The sequence below is a fragment of the Oratosquilla oratoria genome, chromosome 30, assembly GCF_046742065.1.
Source record: "Oratosquilla oratoria isolate Oo_2021 chromosome 30, ASM4674206v1, whole genome shotgun sequence".
NCBI lineage: Eukaryota > Metazoa > Arthropoda > Malacostraca > Stomatopoda > Squillidae > Oratosquilla > Oratosquilla oratoria.
In genome coordinates this window covers 5,429,370-5,453,058 of record NC_134806.1, presented here as the reverse complement: position 1 = coordinate 5,453,058, position 23,689 = coordinate 5,429,370, and the positions used below count along the sequence as shown (strand labels likewise).

At 42.1% G+C, this 23,689-nt stretch overlaps 1 protein-coding gene across 2 annotated transcripts; it reads right to left on the bottom strand.

Annotated features, from left to right (window-relative positions):
* Positions 1-293: 293 nt before the first annotated feature.
* SerRS-m (Seryl-tRNA synthetase, mitochondrial) lies at positions 294-23,689 on the bottom strand. Of its 2 annotated transcripts, XM_076212512.1 has the most exons (8): positions 23,492-23,689; positions 23,242-23,354; positions 21,267-21,814; positions 20,737-20,851; positions 14,334-14,515; positions 12,375-12,507; positions 9,928-10,100; positions 294-739 (listed from the first exon to the last, which is right to left on the bottom strand). In XM_076212512.1, the coding sequence occupies exons 3-8, from the start codon at positions 21,803-21,805 to the stop codon at positions 532-534; spliced, it is 1,350 nt and encodes a 449-aa protein (XP_076068627.1). In that variant the 5' UTR covers positions 21,806-21,814; positions 23,242-23,354; positions 23,492-23,689; the 3' UTR covers positions 294-531. The 2 variants fall into 2 exon arrangements, with proteins under 2 accessions (XP_076068627.1, XP_076068626.1); XM_076212511.1 differs by lacking the exon at positions 23,242-23,354 and having other exon boundaries at positions 296-739.

Sequence of the window (23,689 nt, the reverse complement as noted above, 5' to 3'; positions counted from 1 at the left end):
CATGGCTACATTATGTGTGGCATCCCTTTGGTAGCATAGGGATTAAATGATGTACAGACAGATAATAGGAATTTACATGGTGTCCTACTGAGATGGACACTGGAGAGTATCCTCTCCCCTCGGCTTGTTTTCATATTCTATCAGCACCCTCGAATCTGTATTTACCTAACTGTAGCAAATAGGAAAGGAGCAACACTTGTGGGGTTGTCTTTTTCTCTCCAATTTGTTATACTTAGCTTCAAAATCATGTAGGATTCCAATTTGGGCTCTGCAGTATATTCATTCAACCCAGCAAACTCCATACAATTTCTTTACTGTGTCCTATGAAACTGATCTAGTGGCTAAGGCTGTGGGTTTCCAGCAAGAGATCAATTGAATATTAAAATCTATAACCCAATTTGCAGAGCTATTAATCAGACTAATCCTGACACACCTGCTGAAATGACGTTTCCACAAAAACGCTAGTAAAATTTTTTTTTTTATTAGATATCTACACTGTACATCACAATAGTTCAAGTATATTTTGTAGTACTATACAAGTTTCCCAGTATATTGCTGTTGTTTAATATACTTCATCTTGAAATCGTCTTTTCTTTTTCCAATGTGGGTCAAACCCCCAAGGAAGGGCTGAAGGGCTCCAGGGATTGCAATTGTTCCATCTTGACGCTGGTGTGTCTCGCATATAGATAGGAGCATCCTTGGCAAGGCACAAGCAGTTCCATTTACTGTGTGTACAAACCTGTAAAGATGAAGCCATGGTAAAAAGTCATATTTGAAAGCCAAAAGTAGATAGGATTTTTGTTTGACAGGCTATGAAGTTAATTCTTAATAATAACGTAGCACATTAGTATAATAAATTTTCATCACACCATCGTAAAAGAAGACACTAACATTGAAAGTTCAGTATATTTCGATCACTGTGATCCTCTTCAGCAGAAGAGGATCACAGTTAGTGATCGAAATATACAGAACTTTCAATGTTAGTGTCTTCCGACAGTGGAATAAAAATTTAATTCTTAATATTACCAAGTTTTGCGGCAGCCTGTTTGGTGAAGGATGGTACATGCATACATACATATACCAAGGGCTTTTTTTTCTTTTCCCTTACAAGGGAGGTAGCCAAAGTCAAAGGCATAAATCCGCTCCCACCCATTTCATCCCTACATACTCCACTCCCATTCACTACACCTCCATCCCTCTTTTCTTGGCTCCTGGATTGCAGGTCATCCCTGTATTTTGCCCACTGCCCTGGGTCAGAAGCAATGCAGCAAGACACAGCATATCCACAGCACTTCATTTAACCAGCAACCCCCCTCTCCATTCCCTCGTGCAGAAAGAGAGAAGACAATGCATGTTATTGTGACAAAGTAGCATGCAGTTGATACTTTAGGGTCTATATGGGGCACCCCTACGGACCAGAGCCACACATAGAGAAATGACACTTTTATACTACGGCTGTCCCCCCGTTATGCTGTCCCCCCGTTATGCTGTCCCCCCGTTATGCTGTTCCCCCGTTATGCTGTCCCCCCGTTATGCTGTCCCCCCGTTATGCTGTCCCCCCGTTATGCTGTCCCCCCGTTATGCTGTCCCCCCGTTATGCTGTCCCCCCGTTATGCTGTCCCCCCGTTATGCTGTCCCCCCGTTATGCTGTCCCCCCGTTATGCTGTCCCCCCGTTATGCTGTCCCCAACCCCTTGTTACTGTCCTGTACAATTTCTCTGAATATTCATTTCCTTTTTCACCTACCTACCCTGTGGTGGGGGAAAAGAATGCCACCAAGTATTTCCACTTGGATCATAAGAGGCGAGAAAAAAGGGACAGGGACGGACAGGGATTGGGATCAGGCATCTTTCTCCCTGTAGCCCCACAGGGGACATTCCTAAAAAAAGTAAGGTATAAGAGGGTCTAGGAGTTTTCCGACCAGCACCCTAAGGTTTGGGTCTTTTAATGTGCATGGATGTGGTACAGATGAGAGTAAAAGGGAAGGGATAGGTAGTATGTTTGTGAGAAGATAGATGTGTTGGCTTTGAGTGAAACTAAGCTGAAAGGGAAGGGCGAGTGTAAGTGGGAGGTTATCAGGAGTGAAGAGAGGGTGAGGGAGGGAAGGGGTGGCTATACTAGTAAGTGAAGAGATAGGTAAACGTGTAGTGGAGTGGAAGGTTTCCTCAAGGATAATGTGGATGAAGGTGAAACTGGGAAAGGAGATGTGGGTTTTTGTAAGTGCATATGGGCCTGGTAGTGAGAAGAGTGTAGAAGAAAGGGAGGCTTTTTGGACAGATTTAAATGAGTGCATATAGGGATTAGGGAGAAATGTCAATGTAATAATACTGGGAGACCTTAATGCTAGGGTAGGAAATGATCCAATTGATGGAGTGGTTGGGAAATGTGGAGTTCCAGGAAAGAACCATAGTGGAGATGTGTCTGGAAAGAGTTGATGATAGCAAATACAGTGTTTCGGAAGAAAGTCGGGCATAAGTACACGTGGGAGAGGGTGGTAGATAGAGCGTTAATGGATTATGTAGTGGTAGATAGGAGTATCATATGAAGAGTTAAAGATGTACATGTGCTAAGGGGAGAGGGTGGGGGAATATCAGATCATTTTTTAGTGGAGAGTAAGTTGAAAGTGGAAGATAGATGGAGAAAGAGGAAAGGGACAAAAGGTAGGGAGGTGCTTAGAGTGAACTCTTTAAATGAAAAGGAAAAGGAGAAGGAGTACAAGAAGCAGAAAGAGGAGTGGGAGGGAGTGAAGGATAGAGTAGAGCTAGGAGTGGAGGAGGAATGGGGATGGTTCAAGGAGGGAGTCACAAAGTGTGCAAAGATGGTGTGTGGAACAAGAAGGACAGGAGGAAATAGAAGGAAGGGTAGTGAATGGTGGGATAAGGAAACAAAGAAGGTTGTAGAAGAGAAGAAGTGAGCTTTCACAGATTGGTTACAAAATAGGACAAGGGAGTCATATGAGAGGTACAAAGAAAAGAAAATAGAAGTAAAGCAAAAGGTAAAGGAGGCAAAGAGGAGAGCAGATGTGAAATGGGGTAAGAGTATGACAGAAAATTTTGAAAGTAATAAAAAGATGTTTTGGAAAGAAAAGAGGAAGAGGCGGCGAATCAAGTAGAGAAGAAAAGGTAAAAGGTGCAGATGGAGAGATGATAATGGAAGAGAAGGTAGTAAGGGGAAGATGGGCAGAATATTTTAGGGAGTTGCTAAATGTGAAGGAGGATAGGGAGGGAAAGATAGCTGCAGTGGGAAATGCTGAGAAAATGACCGTGATGAGTGAGGAAAATGGAGAGGAAATAAGGAAGGATGAAATAAAGGCAGTTGTTAAGATGATGAAAGCAGGTAAGGCACCTGGTCTGGATGAATGCCATGCAGAATGTCTAAAAAAAAGGAGGTACAGTGATGGTGGACTGGCTGGTGAGGTTATTTAATGTTTGCTGGAGAGAGGGTAAAGTGCCGGAGGACTGGAGGAGTGCCTGTATAGTTCCACTTTACAAGGGAAAAGGGGACAAGTGTGAATGTAGTAGTTTCAGAGGGATTAGCTTGTTAAGTGTAGTTGGGAAGGCTTATGGGAGAATCTTGATTGAGAGGATTAGGAGAGGAACAGAGGGAGTAATTGGTGAGGAACAGTGTGGATTTAGGATGGGTAGAGGTTATGTAGATCAGATTTTTGTGGTAAGACAGATATGTGAGAAAGCTATAGGAAAGGGGAAGGATGTATTTTGGGCTTTTATGGATCTGGAAAAGGCTTACAACAGGATAGACAGAAAGGCACTGAGGGAGGTTTTGCATATATATGGGATAGGAGGGAAGCTTCTAGGAGCTGTCAAGAGTTTTTATGAGAGTAGTAGAGCATGTGTCAGGATTAGAAATGGAGAGAGTGAGTGGTTCGAAGTAAAGGTGGGACTTCGTCAGGAATGCATTATGCCACCCTGGCTGTTCAACTTGTACATGGATGGGATAGTGTGAGAGGTAAATGCAAGGGTGGTGGGTCAGGGATTGGAGATGGTTAAAGAAAATGGAGAAAAGTGGGAGGTGAGCCAGCTGTTGTTTGCAGATGACACTGCGCTTGTGGCAGGATCGGAGGAGGGATTGAGGAAGTTGGTGACAGAGTTTGGGAGAGTGTGTGATAGAAGAAAGCTGAAGATAAATGTGGGTAAAAGTAAGGTGATGAGATGTTCAAGGGGTGAAAGTGGCAGCAGACTGGAAGTGAGCATTAAGGGAGAGCGACTGGAGAAAGGTGATAGTTTTAGATACTTGGGTGTAAATGTGGCAGGAAAAGGTGCAGTGAAGGTGGAGGTAGAATGTAGATTGAGAGAAGCAAGTAAATGCCTTGGTGGATTAAAAAGTGTAATGAGGAATAGACATTTGGGAATGGATGCTAAGAGGACACTGTATGAAGGAGTGATTGTGCCAACAGCACTGTATGGGGCAGAAACATGGAACATAAGAGAGGAAGAGAGAAGGAGTTTGAATGTGTTTGAGATGAGGTGTCTGAGAAGTATGATGGTGGTTACTAGGCTACTTAGATTGAGAAATGAGGAGGTGAGGAGAACAGGGGTGGAAAGGGAACTGGAAGATAGGGTCGATGAAAGAGTAATAGGATGGTTTGGACACATGGAAAGAATGAGTGAAGAAAGACTAGTAAAAGAGGTATGGAAGGCAGATGTGGAGGGAGTAAACATGAGGGGACGTCCTAGGATGAGGTGGATGGATGGGTGTGAAGGGGGCTTTGGGGAAGAGGGGAATGTCTGTTGAGGAAGGACGGGAGAGGACAGAAGACGGGTGAATGGAGAATGGTTGTATATGGATGATGTTGTGATGCATAAGGTGGAATGGGTGAGGTAGTATGTGTGAGCAAAATTTTGATGCAGCCCGAAGGGATTTCTCCCCGTCTTCTCCTTTTATGCATGGGGGGACGGAGAGTGGGGTCGCCGATTTAATGAAGCAGCCTTGCTGTGAATGTGCTGTGTCTTGCAACACTGCTTCTGACCCAGGGCAGTGGACAAGGTGCAGGGATGACAAAGCACATCCACAGCAAGGCCACTTCATAAATTCGGCGACCCCCCCCCTCTCCATCCCCTCAGGCAGGAAAGGAGAAGACGGGGAGAAATCCCTTCGGGCTGCGTCAAATTTTTTCTCATACATACTTCCTCACCCCCCATCCCCCACCCACTCCCCCTCATGCATCATGGCCTCATCTATACACAACCCTTCTCCATTCACCCTTATCTTCTGTCCTCCCTTGTCCTTCCTCTACAGACATTCCTCTCTTTTGTAAAGCCCCTTTCACCCCATCCATCCATTTCATCCTAGGACGTCCCTTTATATTCACTCCTTCCACCTCTGCCTTCCACACTTCTTTTACTAATCTCTCTTCACTCATTCTTTCCATGTGTCCAAACCATCCTAATACTCTTTCATCAACCCTATCTCCCAGCTCCCTTTCCACCCCTGTTCTCCTCACCTCCTCATTTCTCACTCTATCTAGCCTAGTAACCCCTATCATACTTCAGTCATTTCATCTCAAACACATTCAAACTCCTTCTCTCTTCCTCTCTCATGTTCCATGTTTCTGCCCTGTACATTGCTGTTGGCACAATCACTCCTTCATATAACCTCCTCTTAGCATCCATTCCCAGATGTCTATTTCTCATTACACTTTTTAATCCACCAAGGCATTTACTCGCTTCTCTCAATCTACATTCTACCTCCACCCCCACTCCTCCCTTTCCTGTCACATTCGCACTCAAGTATCTGAAACTATCCACTTCCTCCAGTTTCTCACCCTTAATGCTCACTTCCAGCCTACTGTCACTCTCTCCCCTTGTACATCTCATCACCTTACTTTTGCCCACATTTATCTTCAGCTTCCTTCTTTCACACACTCTCCCAAACTCTGTCACTAACTTCCTCAATCCCTCCTCTGATGCTCCTACAAGCCCAGTGTCGTCAGCAAACAACAGCTGGCTCACCTCCCACTTTTCTCCATTTTCTTTAATCATCTCCAACCCCTGACACACTACCCTTGCATTCACCTCTCGCACCACCTCATCCATGTAAAGATTGAACAGCCAGGGCGACATAACACACCCCTGACGAAGTCCCACCTTTACCTCGAACCACTCACTCTCTCCATTTCTAATCCTGACACATGCTCTACTACTCTCATAAAAACTCTTGACAGCTCCTAGAAGCTTTCCTCCTGTCCCATATATATGCAAAACCTCCCTCAGTGCCTTCCTGTCTACACTGTCGTAAGCCTTTTCCAGATCCATAAAAGCCCAGAAAACATCCTTACCTTTTCCTATAGCTTTCTCACATATCTGTCTTACCACAAAAATCTGATCTACACATCCCCTACCTGTCCTAAACCCACACTGTTCCTCACCAATTACTCCCTCTGTTCCTCTCCTAATTCTCTCAATCAAGACCCTCCCATAACCCTTCCCAACTACACTCAACAAGCTGATCCCTCTGTAACTACTACACTCACACTTGTCCCCCTTTCCTTTGTAAAGCGGAACTATACAGGCACTCCTCCAGTCCTCTGGCACTCTACCCTCTCTTAAACAAACATTAAATAACCTCACCAGCCAGTCCACCATAACTGTACCTCCTTTCTTCAGACATTCTCCATGGCATCCATCCAACCCAGGTGCCTTACCTGCTCTCATCATCTTAACAGCTTCTTTCACTTCATCCTTCCCTATTTCTCCTCCATTTTCCTCACTCATCACTCATTTTCTTATCGCTTCCCACTGCAACTACCTCTCCCTCCCTATCCTCCTTCACATTTAGCAACTCCCTAAAATACTCCGCCCACCTTCCTTTCACTGCCTTCTCTTCCGTTATCATCTCTCCATCTCCACCTTTTACCTTTTCCTCTCTACTTGATTCACCTCCTCTTCCTCTTTTAACTTCCTTCCAAAACATCTTTTTATTACTTTCAAAATCTTCTGTCATACTCTTTCCCCATTTCACATCTGCTCTCCTCTTTGCTTCCTTTATCTTATGCTTACCTTCCTTTCTCTTTACTTTGTACCTCTCATACGATTCCCTCATCCTAATTTGTAGCCAATCTATGAATGCCTGCTTCTTCTCTTCTACACCCTTCTTTGCTTCCTCATCCCACCACTCACTACCCTTCCTATTTCCTCCCGCCCTCCTTGTTCCACACACCATCTTTACACACCTTATGACTCCCTCCTTGAACCATCCCCATTCCTCCTCCACTCCTAGTTCTACTCTATCCTTTACTCTCTCCCACTCCTCTCTCAACTTCTTATACTCATTCTCCTTTTTTTCCTCATTTAAGCAGTTCACTCTAAGTACCTCCCTACCTTCTGCCCTTTTCCTTTTTCTCCACCTATTCTCCACTCTCAATTTCCCTTCCAACCAGGAAATGATCTGATATTCCCCCACTCTCTCCCCTTAGAATATGTACATCCTTAACTCTTCCTACCATACTCCTGGTCACCACTATATAATCCATTAATGCTCTATCTACCACCCTTCATCCACCACCCTCTCCCATGTGTACTTATGCTTGACTTTCTTCTTAAACACTGTATTTGCTATCATCAACTCTCTTTCAAGACACATCTCCACCATCAATTCTCCACTACGACTTCTGCCTCGAACTCCATACTTCCCAATCACTCCATCTATTGGTTCATTTCCTACCCTAGTATTTAGGTCTCCCAATACAACTACATTGACATTTCTCCCTAATCCCTTTATGCACTAATTTATATCTACCCAAAATGCCTCCCTTTCCTCTACATTCTTCTTACTACCAGGCCCATACACACTTACAAAAACCCACATCTCCTTTCCCAGCTTCACCTTCATCCACATCAACCTTGATGACACCGACCTTCCACTCCACTACCCGCTTACTTATCTCTTCACTTACTAGTATAGCCACCCCTTCTATCCCTCGTCCCCTCTTCACTCCTGAGTACCTCCCAGCTACACTCCCAAACTCAGTTGCCCTTTCCTTTCATTTTAGTTTCACTCAAAGCCAGTACATCCATCTTTCTTCTCACAGATCCTCTTATGCCTTTACTTTCTTTTTTAGGAATGTCCCCTTTTGGGGTTACAGGTAGTAGGACTCCTAATCCCATCCCCCGTCCCTTTTTTGTCGCCTCTTACGACTCAAGTGGAAATAGTTGGTGGCAGTATTCTTTTCCCCCATGACAGGGTAAGTAGGCAAAAAAAAAAAAGAAATTAATATTCAGAGAAATGGTACAGGACAGTAACAAGGGGTTGGGGGACAGCATAACAGAGGGACAGTCGTAGTATAAAAGTGTCATCATTTCTCTATGTATAGAGTCTTCCTCTATCACAGACAAAATGATGTGTGGCTCTGGTCCGTAGGGGCGCCCCATATAGAACCTAAAGTATCAACTGCATGCTACTTTGCCACAATAACATGCAGCCAATACCCCAGACGGGGTAAACTGGGCAAAAGTAAAGTAATGAAAAGGACAAGGAGTGATTATAATGGCAATATGGGTGTGAATTTGAAGGATGAGAGGCTCGAGGAAATGGAGAGTTTTAAGTATTTGGGGTTACATGTGGCAGTGACTGGAGCAGTGGAGGTGGAGGAGAATTATAGAGTGAAAGATGCAAGTGTCAAGTGGTAATGCAAATTGTTCTGAAAAATAGATATCTGGCAATAAATGCAAATAGATGAGGGAGTGATTATGCCTACTGCACAGTACATAATGGAAACTTCATATCTGAAGGAGGCAGAAAGGAAGAGCCTAATCATGTTTGAGATGAACTGTTTGAGAAGTATGATAGGTATTACAAGGTTAGGGTGAAAAATTAGGTGAATCTTCGATCAGGGGTGGAGGGGGAATTGTTAGAATAGATCAAGAGTGTTGAGGTGGTTTAAGCATACAAGTGAGTAATGTGCAAGAATGAGAAAAGACTAGCAAAAAAGAGAATGGAAAGCAGAACTAAATGAAGTGAACTAGATAGAATGACCAAAAAGGAAGTGGATGATTAAAGGTAACATTGGATGTGAGAGGAATGTCTCTTGAGCAAAGAAGAGAAAATGTAAAAGATAAAAGTGAATGGTAAGTAATTGTAAATGGATTAAAATCATATTGCTTAAAGGGATGTTATTTTCTTTTTTCTGCTCCATGATTTTTTTTGATGGATGAAGAGAGGAAAGTGGCCACATAATAAAGGGGTGGGGAGGATAAACCAGCTCCAGATGTTGGGCCCTACTGTGGAGGCCTTGTGTCTTGCTGCATTGCCTAATGTATGATGCATGACACTGCTCACATTATAAAATATAAAGTCACTGCTGTATTACTCATTCTCTTTCACTTAATAATAAACACAGAAAATGGAATCAAACCAGTTCACAGAATTCAGGGGTCACTCAGCTACAACTACAAAATAGATATAATCAAGATGCCAACGCCAACATCCTTGTATAGCCACTCGCACTTCATGATGCCTACATAGGCATCATCATCATATCGAAGAGGTTAACCTGAGGGGTGTGGCAGAAGACAGGTGACCCTTCATTCACAAGGTGCAAAGATGGGAGAAGTGATGAGTGAGTTTTGGATGAGTGGGAGGAGTGTATGGTGTCATGTCGCTCAAATGGAAATGGACAGAATTCCAAAAAAGGTCATGACGGAAAGAATTATCAGTGGAAGAAGACCCAGAAGAAGATGGATGGATAACATCAAACAAGACCTAAGAAGTGCTGGGATGGAGAATACGGAAGACTGGATGACAAGTGCGCAAAACCGACGACAATGGAGGCAGATAGTATCGGCGGTGAGGGGTCAGCAAGCGGCCCAAACACCAACAGAGTAAGAGGGAGGAGTGTATGCTCTGACTTGCCCATCCCCCTTATAAGGAAGCAAAGGCCCTTTGATAAGCACACATAACAAAAAACACTTACCTATCCCTCTGTTGTTGGTCACGATATCTTATGTTTAGTCTTCTGCTTTGAAAGTCAGTGCAGTTTGAAGTGGATGAGATCTCTCCGTACATATTTCTCCCAGGCATCCAGGCTTCTAAATCAGTTTTACAGAAAGCTGGAGCACCTAATTCATGCAGAGGCATGTCCAATACCTTTAAGTAGAAAACTCACTATAATAAAATTAATCCTGAACCTGAGATATTACCATATAAACAGCCTTAAAACTACATTATCAATGTATGTAATTTACTTGAATAATTTTAAGACAGTCATGGATGACTAATTCTATCTATCTATATGCCAAGTTTTTTTTCCCCCCTTACAAGGAAGGTTGCCAAGTCAAATGACAAGTGCCCGCTCCCACCCATTAAACTCCTACTCACCACCCTTTACTCCCTCTCATCTTAGCTCCTCATGGATGACAGGTCATCACTGTCTCCTGCCCACTGCCCTGGATCAGAAGCAATGCAGCAAGACACAGCATATCCACAGCAAGGCCACTTTACTCAATCAGCAATCCCACCTCCCCATCCCCTCATGCAGAAAAAAGAAAAAATGGAGAGAAATCCCTTCAGGCTCCATCAAAATATCATTCATACATAACCACTCCCTACTCCCCCCATCCCCTACCCCCTCCTTTCCTTGCATCACAGTATCATCTATACAAAGCCATTCTCCACTCGCCCCTATCTACTGCCTTTTCCCTTTCTTGTTCAATGCCTCTTTTACCCCATCCATCCATCTCATCCTCAGTCATCCCCTCATTTTCATTCCATCCACCTCTGCCTTCCACACCTCTTTTATTAATCTTTCTTCACTCATTCCTTCCATGAGTCCAAACCATCATAATACTCTTTCATCAGCCCTAACTGCCATCTCCTTTTCCACCCCAACTCTTCTCCTCACCTTGTTTCTTGTTCTATCCAATCTTATAGCCCATACCATACTTCTCAGACATTTCATCTCGAATACATTTAAACTTTTCTTCTCTGCCTCTCTTAAATTCCAGGTCTCTGCCCCATACAGTGCTGTCTGCACATATAATTTCTTATTTACATCCATTCCCAAATACCTATTTCTTATGACACTTTTTAATACACCAAGGCATTTACTTGCTTTTCTCAGTCTACAATTTACTTCCACCTCCACTCCTCCCTTTCCTCCCACATGTTACCCCAAATACCTAAAGCAATCCACTTCCTCCAGCCTCTCCTTTAAGACTTACTTCTAACTCGCTGCCATCCTTTTCCTTTGTACATCTCAACACCTTACTTTTACCCATATTTACCGTCAACTTTCTATTGCATACCCCCCTAATCTCCATCACTAACTCCCTTAATTCTCCCTCTGATCCTGCCATAAGCGCATTGTTGTCAGTAAACAACAATTGGCTCACCTCCCACTTTTCTCCATTTTCTTTAACCATCTCCAGTCCTCTGCCCTTTACCCTCACCTTTACCTCCCACACCACCTCATCCATGTACACATTGAACAGCCATGACAACATAACACATTCCTGTTGCAGTCCCACCTTTACCTCAAACCACTCGCTCTCTCCATTTCCAATCCTAACACACTCTTAAATTTATTTATCCTCTTTCTAACTGAGACAGGGCTATGGAAATGAATACAACAGCCTGGTGGCAGCTAGAATGAAAGGACAAGTTCCATCCAGTATGGAAGGGATTAAATTATACATACACATACCAAGGGAGGTAGCCAAGACCAAAAAGCATAATTCCACTCCCACCCATTTCATCCCCACATACTCCACTCCCAATCACCACCACTCTCTTCCTTTCATCTTGGCTCCTCCTGGATGACGGGTCATCCCTGCATCTTGTACTGTGCCCTGGGTCAGAAGCAATGCAACAAGAAACAGCATATCCACAGCAAGGCTGCTTCATTTAATTGGCAACCTCCCTCTCTGTCCCTGTATGCAGAGACATTGAAGACAGGGAGAAATCCCTTTGGGCTCCTTCAAAATATTCACACATAACCACTCCCTAACCCCCCAGTCCCCATCCCCTACCCACTTCCTTCCATGCATCACAGTATCATCCATACACTCATCCATATCTTCTGCCTTTCTATTCATCAAATTAAATTAATACATACATACATATACCAAGGCTTTTTCCCCCTTACCAGGGAGGTAGCCAAAAAGGACAAGGCATTAAATCATTCCCACCCATTCCATCCCCGAAAACACTCCACACCCCTCCACCCTCCCTCCCATCTTAGCACCTCCTAGATGACGGGTCATCCCTGCACCCTGTCCACTGCCCTGGGTCAGAAGCAGTGTTGCAGGACACAGCACATCCACAGCAAGGCCGCTTCATTAAATCGGCAACCCCCCCCCTCTCCGTCCCCCCATATAATAAGATTAAATTATAAGTTTGAATAAATAACTTTGAAAGAAATACCTGGAAGTGGAATTCAAGAGGTTGGAAAAGTTTCTTCTGAGTATTTACAAAGAAATTATACAACTCTTTGCTTTCCTGTCCTGTCTCAGCTGCTGTTACACCAAACATTTCCACTTTCCCAAAATTATGCACTCTGAAAACCAAAATACAATATAAACATTTAAGTGTGTGTAAGTGTTTACATACCTATTTCTATTCACATAATTGTGCCTTACAGGATAGAGGCTCATTATGCATTTCATCTTCAGAAAACTGACTTCTCACAAGTTTTGAACTCCTTCATAATTGTTGCTTCATGTTTCAGTGACTGGAAACCCACAGCCCCACATTAGCTGGATAAAGTCCTCACGCTCTCTCATAGATCTCTTTTGGAACAAATATTAGACTAATAATGGTAGGAGGAGAGCAGTCACCAGTTTTGAACTACTTCATAATAATAATAATAATTGTTGCTTAAATTTCATTGACTGGAAACCCAGAGCCCCATATTAGCTGGATAAAGTCCTCAGGCCCTCTCATATATCTCTTTTGGGACAAATATTAGACTAATAATGGTAGGAGAAGAGCAGTCACCAGTTATCAGCTCTCCTTTCATGAAAAGGTGTTGGAAATACAGTTGAAGTTGACAGAGATCTTGGTCCCCAGTCTGGAGAGTGTCAGCCACTTGGGGCTGTACTTCCAGAGGTGAGGGTATTGGCGGGTTTTGCTTTGAGGATGGGCAACAGGAAGATAAATCTCTTCAGCATCCATCCTGTAGGAGCACTATATGCTGGTACCCACTGCTGGTACCTGAATTCCTTTATATCTTAGTCCATACCTGCATTCAATGTGTGCCATTTGTTTACACCATTAGGAATGCTTTATTAGTACATAAATCTAAGTGTTTATTTACCAAGTCATATTCCCACCTGCTTTTGCATTGCCTCTGACCCTAACAGAGGGAGGGGGACATGAATGAATGGTCATTCACCTATGAGAAGCTATGGTGGGAAGGACAATGGGTGGATTATTGGATGGGTGAGGGATGGGTGCAAGGAAGATGTATGCATTGACTCAAGACACCTCCCTTCCAAGGAGGTGTGGGCCTTTTGGTATATGTATATATGTAATGAATGCCTAAGGGAAGGGAGTATGCCAGAAGACTCAAGGAGAGGTTGTAGAGTTCTGCTTTACAAAGGATTATACAACTTTATGGATGGGGATGACAGGTGGTGATGGATAAGGAGCTGCCTAGTGTAGGCCTTATGGTCTCTTGCAGTCTCCTTTATTCTTATGTTCTTATGAAAAGGGGACAAATTTTAATATAGGAGTTTTAGAGGGATCAGTTTGTTGAGTGTAATTGGAAAGGTATATGGGTGTCGAGAGAATTCAAGAGGAACGATAGGAGTAATTAAGGAAAAACAGTAGGTTTAGGAAAGGTAGATAATGTATGGATCAAATTTTTGTAGAAAGACAGATATGTGAAAACTTTTTAGCAAAAGGTAAGGATGTCTTTTGAGCTTTTATAGATCTGGAGAAGGCTTACAACAAAGCAGTTTGGGAGGTGTTGCAGATGTACAGAATAAGGGGGACTTGTCAAAAGAAGTCAAAAGCCTTCATGCGAGTTGTAGAGCATATTTTAGGGTTGGAAATGGAGGTTCTGAGAACTATTGCCAGTCACTATGGAACTGGAGGTTTTCCACTCAGTGAAACTCAAGGTAATGATTGACTAACTGATTGAACAATTTCATAAAAACGGATATGTTCTATGACCCTAACCCTTCAGCCGACCACCTTGTAAAAGGGAAAGGGCTTTCAGGTATACATATTCTATCTCATATTCAGAATATGAATATCACTATATCTATGTACATCTATCATTAATTTCCACTTATAAGACAACTTTTCAGATTAGGAAAGGTGCAGTATACAAGGAAGGCTGAAAATCATGCATAAATATGTTTAATATTAAACAAATACCTGTAGATCCCTCTCTCTTCCTTAAGAGATGAAGTTTCTGCCCTATAACATCTTGATACTGCTGCAAACTTGAGAGGGAGTTCTTGTGCTGTAAATACCTTGTTCTTAAGGTATCCAGCAATTGCCATTTCAGCAGTCCCTGAGAGGCATACATCTTTCTCTTGATTAGCCAAATGGTAAACCTTGCAAAGAAAAGGAGAGAAAAGTAATCTTATCTAGTTGAAATAGAGAGGAGATGAGCAACAATTCAAAAGATGCCATTCTTTCTTGCTTCTAATTCAAGATTCATCAATATCCCTCCATGTTGAGGTGCTATCTCAATAGGGTGCCATTCATTTTAGGGACTGGGCCCCAAGCTTCCTTTTTATCAACATCCAACTACAGACGCTCCTCAACTTACGTTTTAGTTACGTTCCGAACGTGACGTGAAAATGAACGTAAGTTGTTACTATACGTTCCAGTAATGTATGACCATCCATACTGTACTATACATCCATAAATTCTATTACCGTATCTTATAGAACACCCCTAAATCATTAATTATAAACATAACATTGTAAAATAATATATATTAATTTCAAGCAACATAAAGTAAAATGGTGGAGGAGAAGGAGGAGGCAAAGCACGTTCAGTATGTCATTTGTGCCATGTAAACAAAGTACGCAGCATCATGCGTAAGTATCGTTTGAATGTCATGTACTACGGAGAGCACACTAAACTAAAAAAAATTTTTTACCATTTTTTTTACAGTCAGTTCAAACGTAAAATCGAAAAAACGTAAAACGAATGAACATAAGTAGAGGAGTGTCTGTATTTTCCTTCCACTCTTTCACATAATGAAAGCTGCTCCCCTTCTCCTCCTCCTCTTACTAGCTCATGACATGGAACACACCACACACTATTATCATATACACAATTGTCCAGTTTCTTCCCTAAGAGAGATATGGGAGGGCCTATGAAGTATTGCTGGCTACTGTGGCTCATGGAGTTCTGTCTCTGTGCCTTCATTTATCAAACTCAATTTTCAATTCATATATAGTGTCTGCTTGGTGTGTCATGAAGCTATGCTTAGTCATGGCAACACTAGTGCAACAAGAAATGAGGAGAATATGAAATGGCCTGTCAATTTGTCACACAAAATGTCCACATATTCCCGCAATGACTGCATCCTCCCCATCTTGAAATCATAACCAAACAGATGGAAAAATCATTCTTTGAAAGAATCACAATATACCTACCTCAACAAAGATGGCCACTCTATCAACACATTGCTCACAAACCTCACCCAAAAAAGTAGTGGAATCTTTCAACAAGAAAAAGCCATCTGAGAGAGCAGTAATGGTGGCAACAGATATACAGAAAGTTTTTAACACAAACCATAGGAAGTGCTACACACAATACATATATACATATAGCAAAAGATGCTTTTCCCTTCATAAACGGGATGGCCAGCCAAGGCATGCACTCACCCATCACCTATCCAACACCCATCATCTCTCACACAAAAGGACAGAGTCCACTTGGCCAGACTGCAGTGCTGCCACCACCCAACCCTTCTAAGCTACCAGAAGAGACTGGATGACCGCACTGTGGACAACTGCCCAGGATGTAACACTTCACCCCATACTATTCAACACATAATGGAAGACTGCATTATACATAATCACGCATGCAAACAACACAACATACACTATATAAAGGCTTTGTGGGAAAACCCTGTTCCTGCCATGACATTCCTTGGGGAAACGGGACTGCTCGGACAGACAGTCTAGAGAACGACGACGACAACAACAACAACAACAACAACAACAACAATATTGCTTTTTGATCCTTCAATATCAGTTTTTCCTATTATTGTGAACCACTGAATATACACAATAATGACATGAAACCTCCTGGGTGATAATGTATTATCCCAGAACATTCACCTATTTGGCACCAAAAATTGTACAACAGTCTACCAAAGAGCAATATATCCACTGATGCTATTTACATACATACATATACCAAGGCTTTTTCCCCCTTACAAGGGAGGTAGCCAAAAAGAAAAAGGCATAAAATCATTCCCACCCATTCCATCCCTAACTACACTCCACTCCCCTCCACCCTCCCTCTTATCTTAGCATCTCCTGGATGACGGGTTATCCCTGAACTTTGTCCACTGCCCTGGGTCAGAAGCAGTGTCGCAAGACAAAGCACATCCACAGCAAGGCCGCTTCATTAAATTGGCGACCCCCCATGCATAAAAGGAGAAGACGGGGAGAAATTCCTTCGGGATGCGTCAAATTATTTCTCACACGTATTCCTTCGCCCCCTATCCCCCATCCATTCAACCCCATGCATCACAGCATCATCCATATACAACCATTCTCCCTTCACCCCTGTCTTCTGTCCTCTCCCGTCCTTCCTCAACAGACATTCCCCTCTTCCCCAAAGCCCCCTTCACCCCATCCATCCATCTCATCCTAGAACATCCCCTCATGTTCACTCCCTCTACATCTGCCTTCCATACCTATTTTACTAGTCTTTCTTCACTCATTCTTTCCATGTGTTCAAACCATCCTAATACTCTTTCATCAACCCTATCTCCCAACTCCCTTGTCATCCCTGTTCTCCTCATTTATCACTCTATCCAGCCTAGTAACCCACATCGTACTTCTAGGTGATCTCATCTCAAACATATTCAAACTCCTCTCTAATGTTCCATGTTTCTGCCCCATACAGTGCTGTTGGCACAATCACTCCTTCATACAGTCTCCTCTTAGCATCCATTCCCAAATGTCTATTCCTCATTACACTTTTTAATCCACCAAGGCATTTACTCACTTCTCTCAATCTACATTCTACCTCCACCTCCACTCCTCCCTTTCCTGCCACATTTGCACCCAAGTATCTAAAACTATCCACTTCCTCCAGTTGCTCTCCCTTAATGCTCACTTCCAGTCTGCTGCCACTTTCACCCCTTGTACATCTCATCGCCGTACATTTACCCACATTTATCTTAAGCTTTCTTCTTTCACACACATTCCCGAACTCTGCCACCAACTTCCTCAATCCCTCCTCCGATCCTGCCACAAGCGCAGTGTCGTCCGCAAACAACAGCTGGCTCACCTCCCATTTTTCTCCATTTTCTTTAACCATCTCCAATCCCTGACCCACCACCCTTGCATTTACCTCTCACACCACCCCATCCATGTACAAGTTGAACAGCCAGGGCAACATAACACATCCCTGATGAAGTCCCACCTTTACCTCGAACCACTCACTCTCTCCATTTCTAATCCTGACACATGCTCTACTACTCCCATAAAAACTCTTGACAGCTCCCAAAAGCTTTCCTCCTATCCTGTATATCCGCAAAACCTCCCACAGTGCCCTCCTGTCTACCCTGTCGTAAGCCTTTTCCAGATCCATAAAAGCCAAAAAAACATCCTTCCCCTTTCCTATAGCTTTCTCACATATCTGTCTTACCACAAAAATCTGATCTACACAAACTCTACCCATCCTAAATCCACAATGTTCCTCACCTAAATCCACACCTCTTCCTCTCCTAATCCTCTCAATCATGATCCTCCCATAAGCCTTCACAACTACATTCAACAAGCTAATCCCTCTGAAACTACTACATTCACACTTCTCCCCTTTTCCCTTGTAAAGTGGAACTATACAGGCACTCCTCCAGTCCTCCGGCACTCTACCCTCTCTCCAGCAAACATTAAATAACCTCACCAGCCAGTCCACCATCACTGTACTTCCTTTTTTTAGACATTCTGCATGGCATCCAACCAGACCAGGTGCCTTACCTGCTTTCCTCATCTTAACAACTGCCTTCACTTCATCCTTCCTTATTTCTCCTCCATTCTCCTCACTCATCACAGTCATTTTCTTAGCATTTCCCACTGCAGCTATTTTTCCCTCCCTATCCTCCTTCACATTTAGCAACTCCCTAAAATATTCTGCCCATCTTCCCCTTACTGCCTTCTCTTCCATTATCATCTCTCCATGTGCACCTTTTACCTTTTCTTCTCTACTTGATTTGCCTCCTCTTCCTCTGCCAGAACACACCATCAAAGCTTTCACTTGTACAAAACAATAACAGCTCAGTGTAACAACTACAAAATAAAAGCCCTCCCTCAAAAGAATAAGAAAGCAAACTTACCTCAAGAAGCTAGAATGATGGCTGACAAAACAGAATGTCTGCATCCCTTCAGAAGCCATTAGTGATGTTGCTTACTGCTGATTACCAAGAATCTAGGAATCAACCAACAGTTAGATCAAATGATCAAACACTACCACTGGACAAAAATCCCAAAAATATTGGGCCCCACAACTGATACATAGTTGACCTTCAGCTCATTCATTACAAACCTCACAGAAAATGCATACATACATACATATACCAAGGCTTTTTCCCCCTTACAAGGGAGGTAGCCAAAAAGAAAAAGGCATAAAATCATTCCCACCCATTCCATCCCTAAATACACTCCACTCCCCTCCACCCTCCCTCTTATCTTAGCACCTCCTGGATGACGGGTCATCCCTGCACCTTGTCCACTGCACTGGGTCAGAGGCAGTGTTGCAAGACACAGCACATCCACAGCAAGGCCGCTTCATTCAATCGGCAACCCCCCCTCTCCGTCCCATCATGCAGAAAAGGAGAAGATGGGGAGAAATCCCTTCGGGCTGCATCAAATTTTTCTCACACATACTACCTCACCCCCCATCCCCCCACCCATTCCACCACATGCATCACAGCATCATCCATATACAACCATTCTCCATTCACCCCTGTCTTCTGTCTCTCCCGTCCTTCCTCAACAGACATTCCCCTCTTCCCCAAAGCCCCCTTCACCCCATCCATCCATCTCATCCTAGGATGCCCCCTCATGTTCACTCCCTCCACATCTGCCTTCCATACCTCTTTTACTAGTCTTTCTTCACTCATTCTTTCCATGTGTCCAAACCATCCTAATACTCTTTCATCAACCCTATCTCCCAACTCCCTTACCACCCCTGTTCTCCTCCTTACCTCCTCATTTCTCACTCTATTCAGCCAAGAGTGGTGGGTCAGGGATTGGAGATGGTTAAAGAAAATGGAGAAAAGTGGGAGGTGAGCCAGCTGTTGTTTGCAGATGACACTGTGCTTGTAGCAGGATCAGAGGAGGGATTGAGGAAGTTGGTGACAGAGTTTGGGAGAGTGTGTGATAGAAGAAAATTGAAGATAAATGTGGGTAAAAGTAAGGTGATGAGATGTACAAGGGGTGAAAGTGACAGCAGACTGGAAGTGAGCATTAAGGGAGAGCAACTGGAGGAAGTGGATAGTTTTAGATACTTGGGTGCAAATGTGGCAGGAAAGGGAGGAGTGGAGGTGGAGGTAGAATGTAGATTGAGAGAAGTGAGTAAATGCCTTGGTGGATTAAAAAGTGTAATGAGGAATAGACATTTGGGAATGGATGCTAAGAGGAGACTGTATGAAGGAGTGATTGTGCCAACAGCACTGTATGGGGCAGAAACATGGAACATAAAAGAGGAAGAGAGAAGGAGTTTTGAATGTGTTTGAGATGAGGTGTCTGAGAAGTATGATGAGGGTTACAGAAAATGCATATAAGAAATTTAACATAGACCAGTGGTAGGTACAGGATTTGGGCAGTGGAAAGAAACAATAAACAAACCATATGACCCAAAGTTGACTGCATTCACAGCAAGGTATCCAACAATCAAGAAAGCAAACAAGGACATTCTAGAAACAACAACAAATAAAACATTACAAATAATGATTGAGAGAACTAAAATTTACTACTTAAAAAAAAAACCTACACAGCACCACACGAAAATAATGAAACACAGTTCTACACAAGAGCCCTTAAACCCTTCTGCCCCTCACGCCATATCATACAAACACAACCCACTGAACACAATGTAAAAAAAATTCTGTCAGTATGCTATAATATTGTGCCTCCCAGATGCCCTACAATATGTCCATACATACACAGATCACAAAACAAGTACTACTTAATAGACCTCCAAATTCTATACTTCACTAAGTTCCCCAGAAATAAATCCAACAGAGGAATCATTCCTAAAACAATTAGAATTTTACTGGCACACCTACATTCCAGTCACTACCCCACATTAGAACCAGATCAACACAGAACTGGCCTTGTAACAGACTCCAAGAGCCCCAGATGCAACCACCACACAGAAAACAAAGAGCACTTTATACTTCTCTGCCCTCCACCTACTCCTTAATTCAACACAAAATCTTAATGAGTGATTTATGGGTGGAACTAGTGGCCATGACTGTTTTCCTAAGGGTTGTGGGTCTCCTACAAGAGAACTGGGCCTGTGAATATTCATATTCTATATATATAAGGAGTAATTAGGGGTAGACTGGTATCCTTACCTGAGTTCTCGGTCCTTTAGTGTCCATACCACAGCTTTCAATGATCTCTGAATATAACAAGTCAGGCACTGACAACAAGGTAAAACCACAAGAAATAAGATTCGAGACAGTGTACCTGAAAAGTATGACATATATTAACTTTTGCTACTAAAGGAGTCACACATATGTGAATACAATAGCTTGGTGGCAATCACTAATGAGATAAATATTACCCAATATGAATGCAATCAAATGTGATGGGCTATACTCCTTCACTGTTGTGCAGCTGACTTAAAATAACTCAGTGGCATCCAGATTAAGAAAAACAAGTACTACCTAGTATGGGAGGCATTAACTGCAATGAGTTAAACTCTTTTGAAACTAAATAGATCACACACATATGGACATAGTAATATAGCAGCAGTATACTGTAGAGGGACAGGTGCTAATCATTATGGAAGGGATTAAGTTTATGAAATATCATATAAAATAATATCACATGTTATTGTATAAATAATGTTTCTGATATAAAAATCCAGAGGTATACATACTTGATCAAAGCTTGCTCCAATTTTGCCAAACCCCCTTGGAAATAATAGCTCCGAGGACCTGAAAAGTTGCCCAGATTTTTTGTACGAATGATGCCAAGTGTTTCACCAAATTCATGGAGTTCCTTTGGCTTGAATGTAAATTCAGGCTTTTGGTTGATATTTTCAAGAACTTTTGGTTCTTCTCCATAGTTCCAAACATGAGGGCTTGCTTGATTTGGAATGTGTAGAGCTTCCTCCTGTAATTCTTTTTCTATCTGGAGTTTTTCAAGTTTGTTTAAGCTTGAGTCTTTACTTAACTGATAGAGCTGGATTACTTTCCTAATATCACCGACCCCTTTCCGTTGATGAATCATTTCTTCAATTTTGCTTGTATTACTTGGATCACATAGATAATCATAGTCTAATTCAATTTTGTTTTCACTATTCCTCTTCCAATCACTGCTTGAGAAAAACTTATTCAAAGTGAAAAGTCCTACAGGGCACTTTCCTTTCAAGAGTCTGGACCTCACTAACAATGATAAAGCAGAACCTCCAGCCATGGCAACAACCTGTAAAATCAAACACACACTACTTAGTGCATAATGTATGATATAAAATTCCGTTTAAAAAAAATATTAACATGTACTTTACAGCTTTTCTATTTTACAACCACCCGTTATCTGATTCAACTGAACCCCTCTCTTAAGGCGGTATAAATAATAAACTCTATTTTGGTTAATAACAGATGATTGTAAACAGTTCAAAGAGATTCATCATAATAAAAACATTGAAACTATTTTGATCAATCCTTTTGCATGCTATAGAGAATTTATTCTGACAAATTTCTGTTCAGTTTATGGAACATCACTGTAGTGAAGGGGTCACTTAGTCCATTGCCCCTTGGTTTCTCTTGCAGGGGACCCAATGTCCTCCAGGTAACCAACAGCAGCCTCTTCAATAGAATATTATATACAAAAACCAAAATCCTTTTTGTAGAACAGCATACAAGATGAAAGGCACACAGTTCTATGCAAGAGCCCTCAATCCTACCCATCCATTCAATCACAAAACACAAGTACAACCAAATGAAAATAATATCCATAGCAGCCTACCACCTGCTCCATACGACACATCTATACAAAAATACACACATACTCAAATCACAAAACAAGCATTCCAATACTGACCACCAAATTTACCCGGACATCAGCTTTGAAAGAAAAATTCCTTCCACAACAAGCAAAAGTCATACTAACACAACTGTATTCAAGTCTCAGGGCCAAACTTTCCCAGAAGCAATCATCATATAGACACGCATTACCCAACACTTGCCGTTATTTTTTTTTTAAGTACATACCTATGCAATATAGCAATAGAAAATGAAATATTAATTTTGTAAACTATAATACATCAACGTAATATATGTTTTTCTTGGTGGAAATCAATGACAAAACACTCCTAAAAGCAATACTCAAACGAACTAAGTCTCACGGACTCCCTGAGATGCCATCTGCATTTTGATGGATTTGGAGGTCGAAGATGGCGATGGCAACCCTGATGACCTATAGAATTACAGGTACCACATTACTAAATACAGGTTGATTAGGTTAGGGTAGAATAGACAAAATCATCATACTTAAATTTCTTCAACCTTTGCATCTACCAAAACAAAGATGGTGTTTCAAGCAGTCACGGTGGCTACATTAGTTTAGTTATCACTTTTTAACAATTTTTTCTGTTATTGAACTCCAACAAAAATGTATATATTACATTGTAATTCCTAGTTTTCTAATGCTATATTGCTTAGGTGTGCACTTCTAAAATTTTACCCACATGCCTTAATTAGACAACAGAATATATCTTCCTTGAAAGAAATATAATATTAGCCAATCCAGAGGCCGTTGATAGTTACTTGGGAGTCAAGGGTCTCCTGCTAAAGACATGGGACAACAGAATGACTTCGATGGTGCGTTAAACATTCAGGAGTAAAACCGACCTTAAAAGTTAACTTAATTTCCAGAGGTGACTGCTATTTTCATGGTTAAATAGTAAACAATCATGCAGGAATTTTCATCTTTTTCATTGAAAGATCCATTTTTTCTATGAAATCTGTTTTCAACACAAAATGAAAATAGCTGAAAATAAATTACAGACCCAGTACTTATAGCAAAATACAAACCATTTGATGATTTAATACTAAGCCAACCTGTCTTAAGATAAAAATAAAAATTAAAATTGATTTTTACCGGTTGTGACAAGTTGCCTTTTTATAACGGAATTTGGACTTGATATGAACTGTAGCGCCTCCTATTCAGTGTTTAACAAATGTGTCAAGAGTATGCGCTGATTCCGAAGGGGTTTGGGAAATATATTATGGTGTGAAGACTAGTTTAGATGGGAAGGAATAGTTAGCAACGGGTGTCAGTTTCCGGCAGCCCCATGAT

Excerpts from the sequence above, each read along its gene's own strand:
- SerRS-m (XM_076212512.1), bottom strand. The coding sequence starts at position 21,805 with ATGGCTGGAGGTTCTGCTTTATCATTGTTAGTGAGGTCCAGACTCTTG. Across the intron at positions 12,508-14,333 it reads GAAGAGAGAGGGATCTACAG|AGTGCATAATTTTGGGAAAG; the intron begins GTATTTGTTTAA and ends TTTGGTTTTCAG. Across the intron at positions 10,101-12,374 it reads CTCTTGAATTCCACTTCCAG|GTATTGGACATGCCTCTGCA; the intron begins GTATTTCTTTCA and ends TTCTACTTAAAG.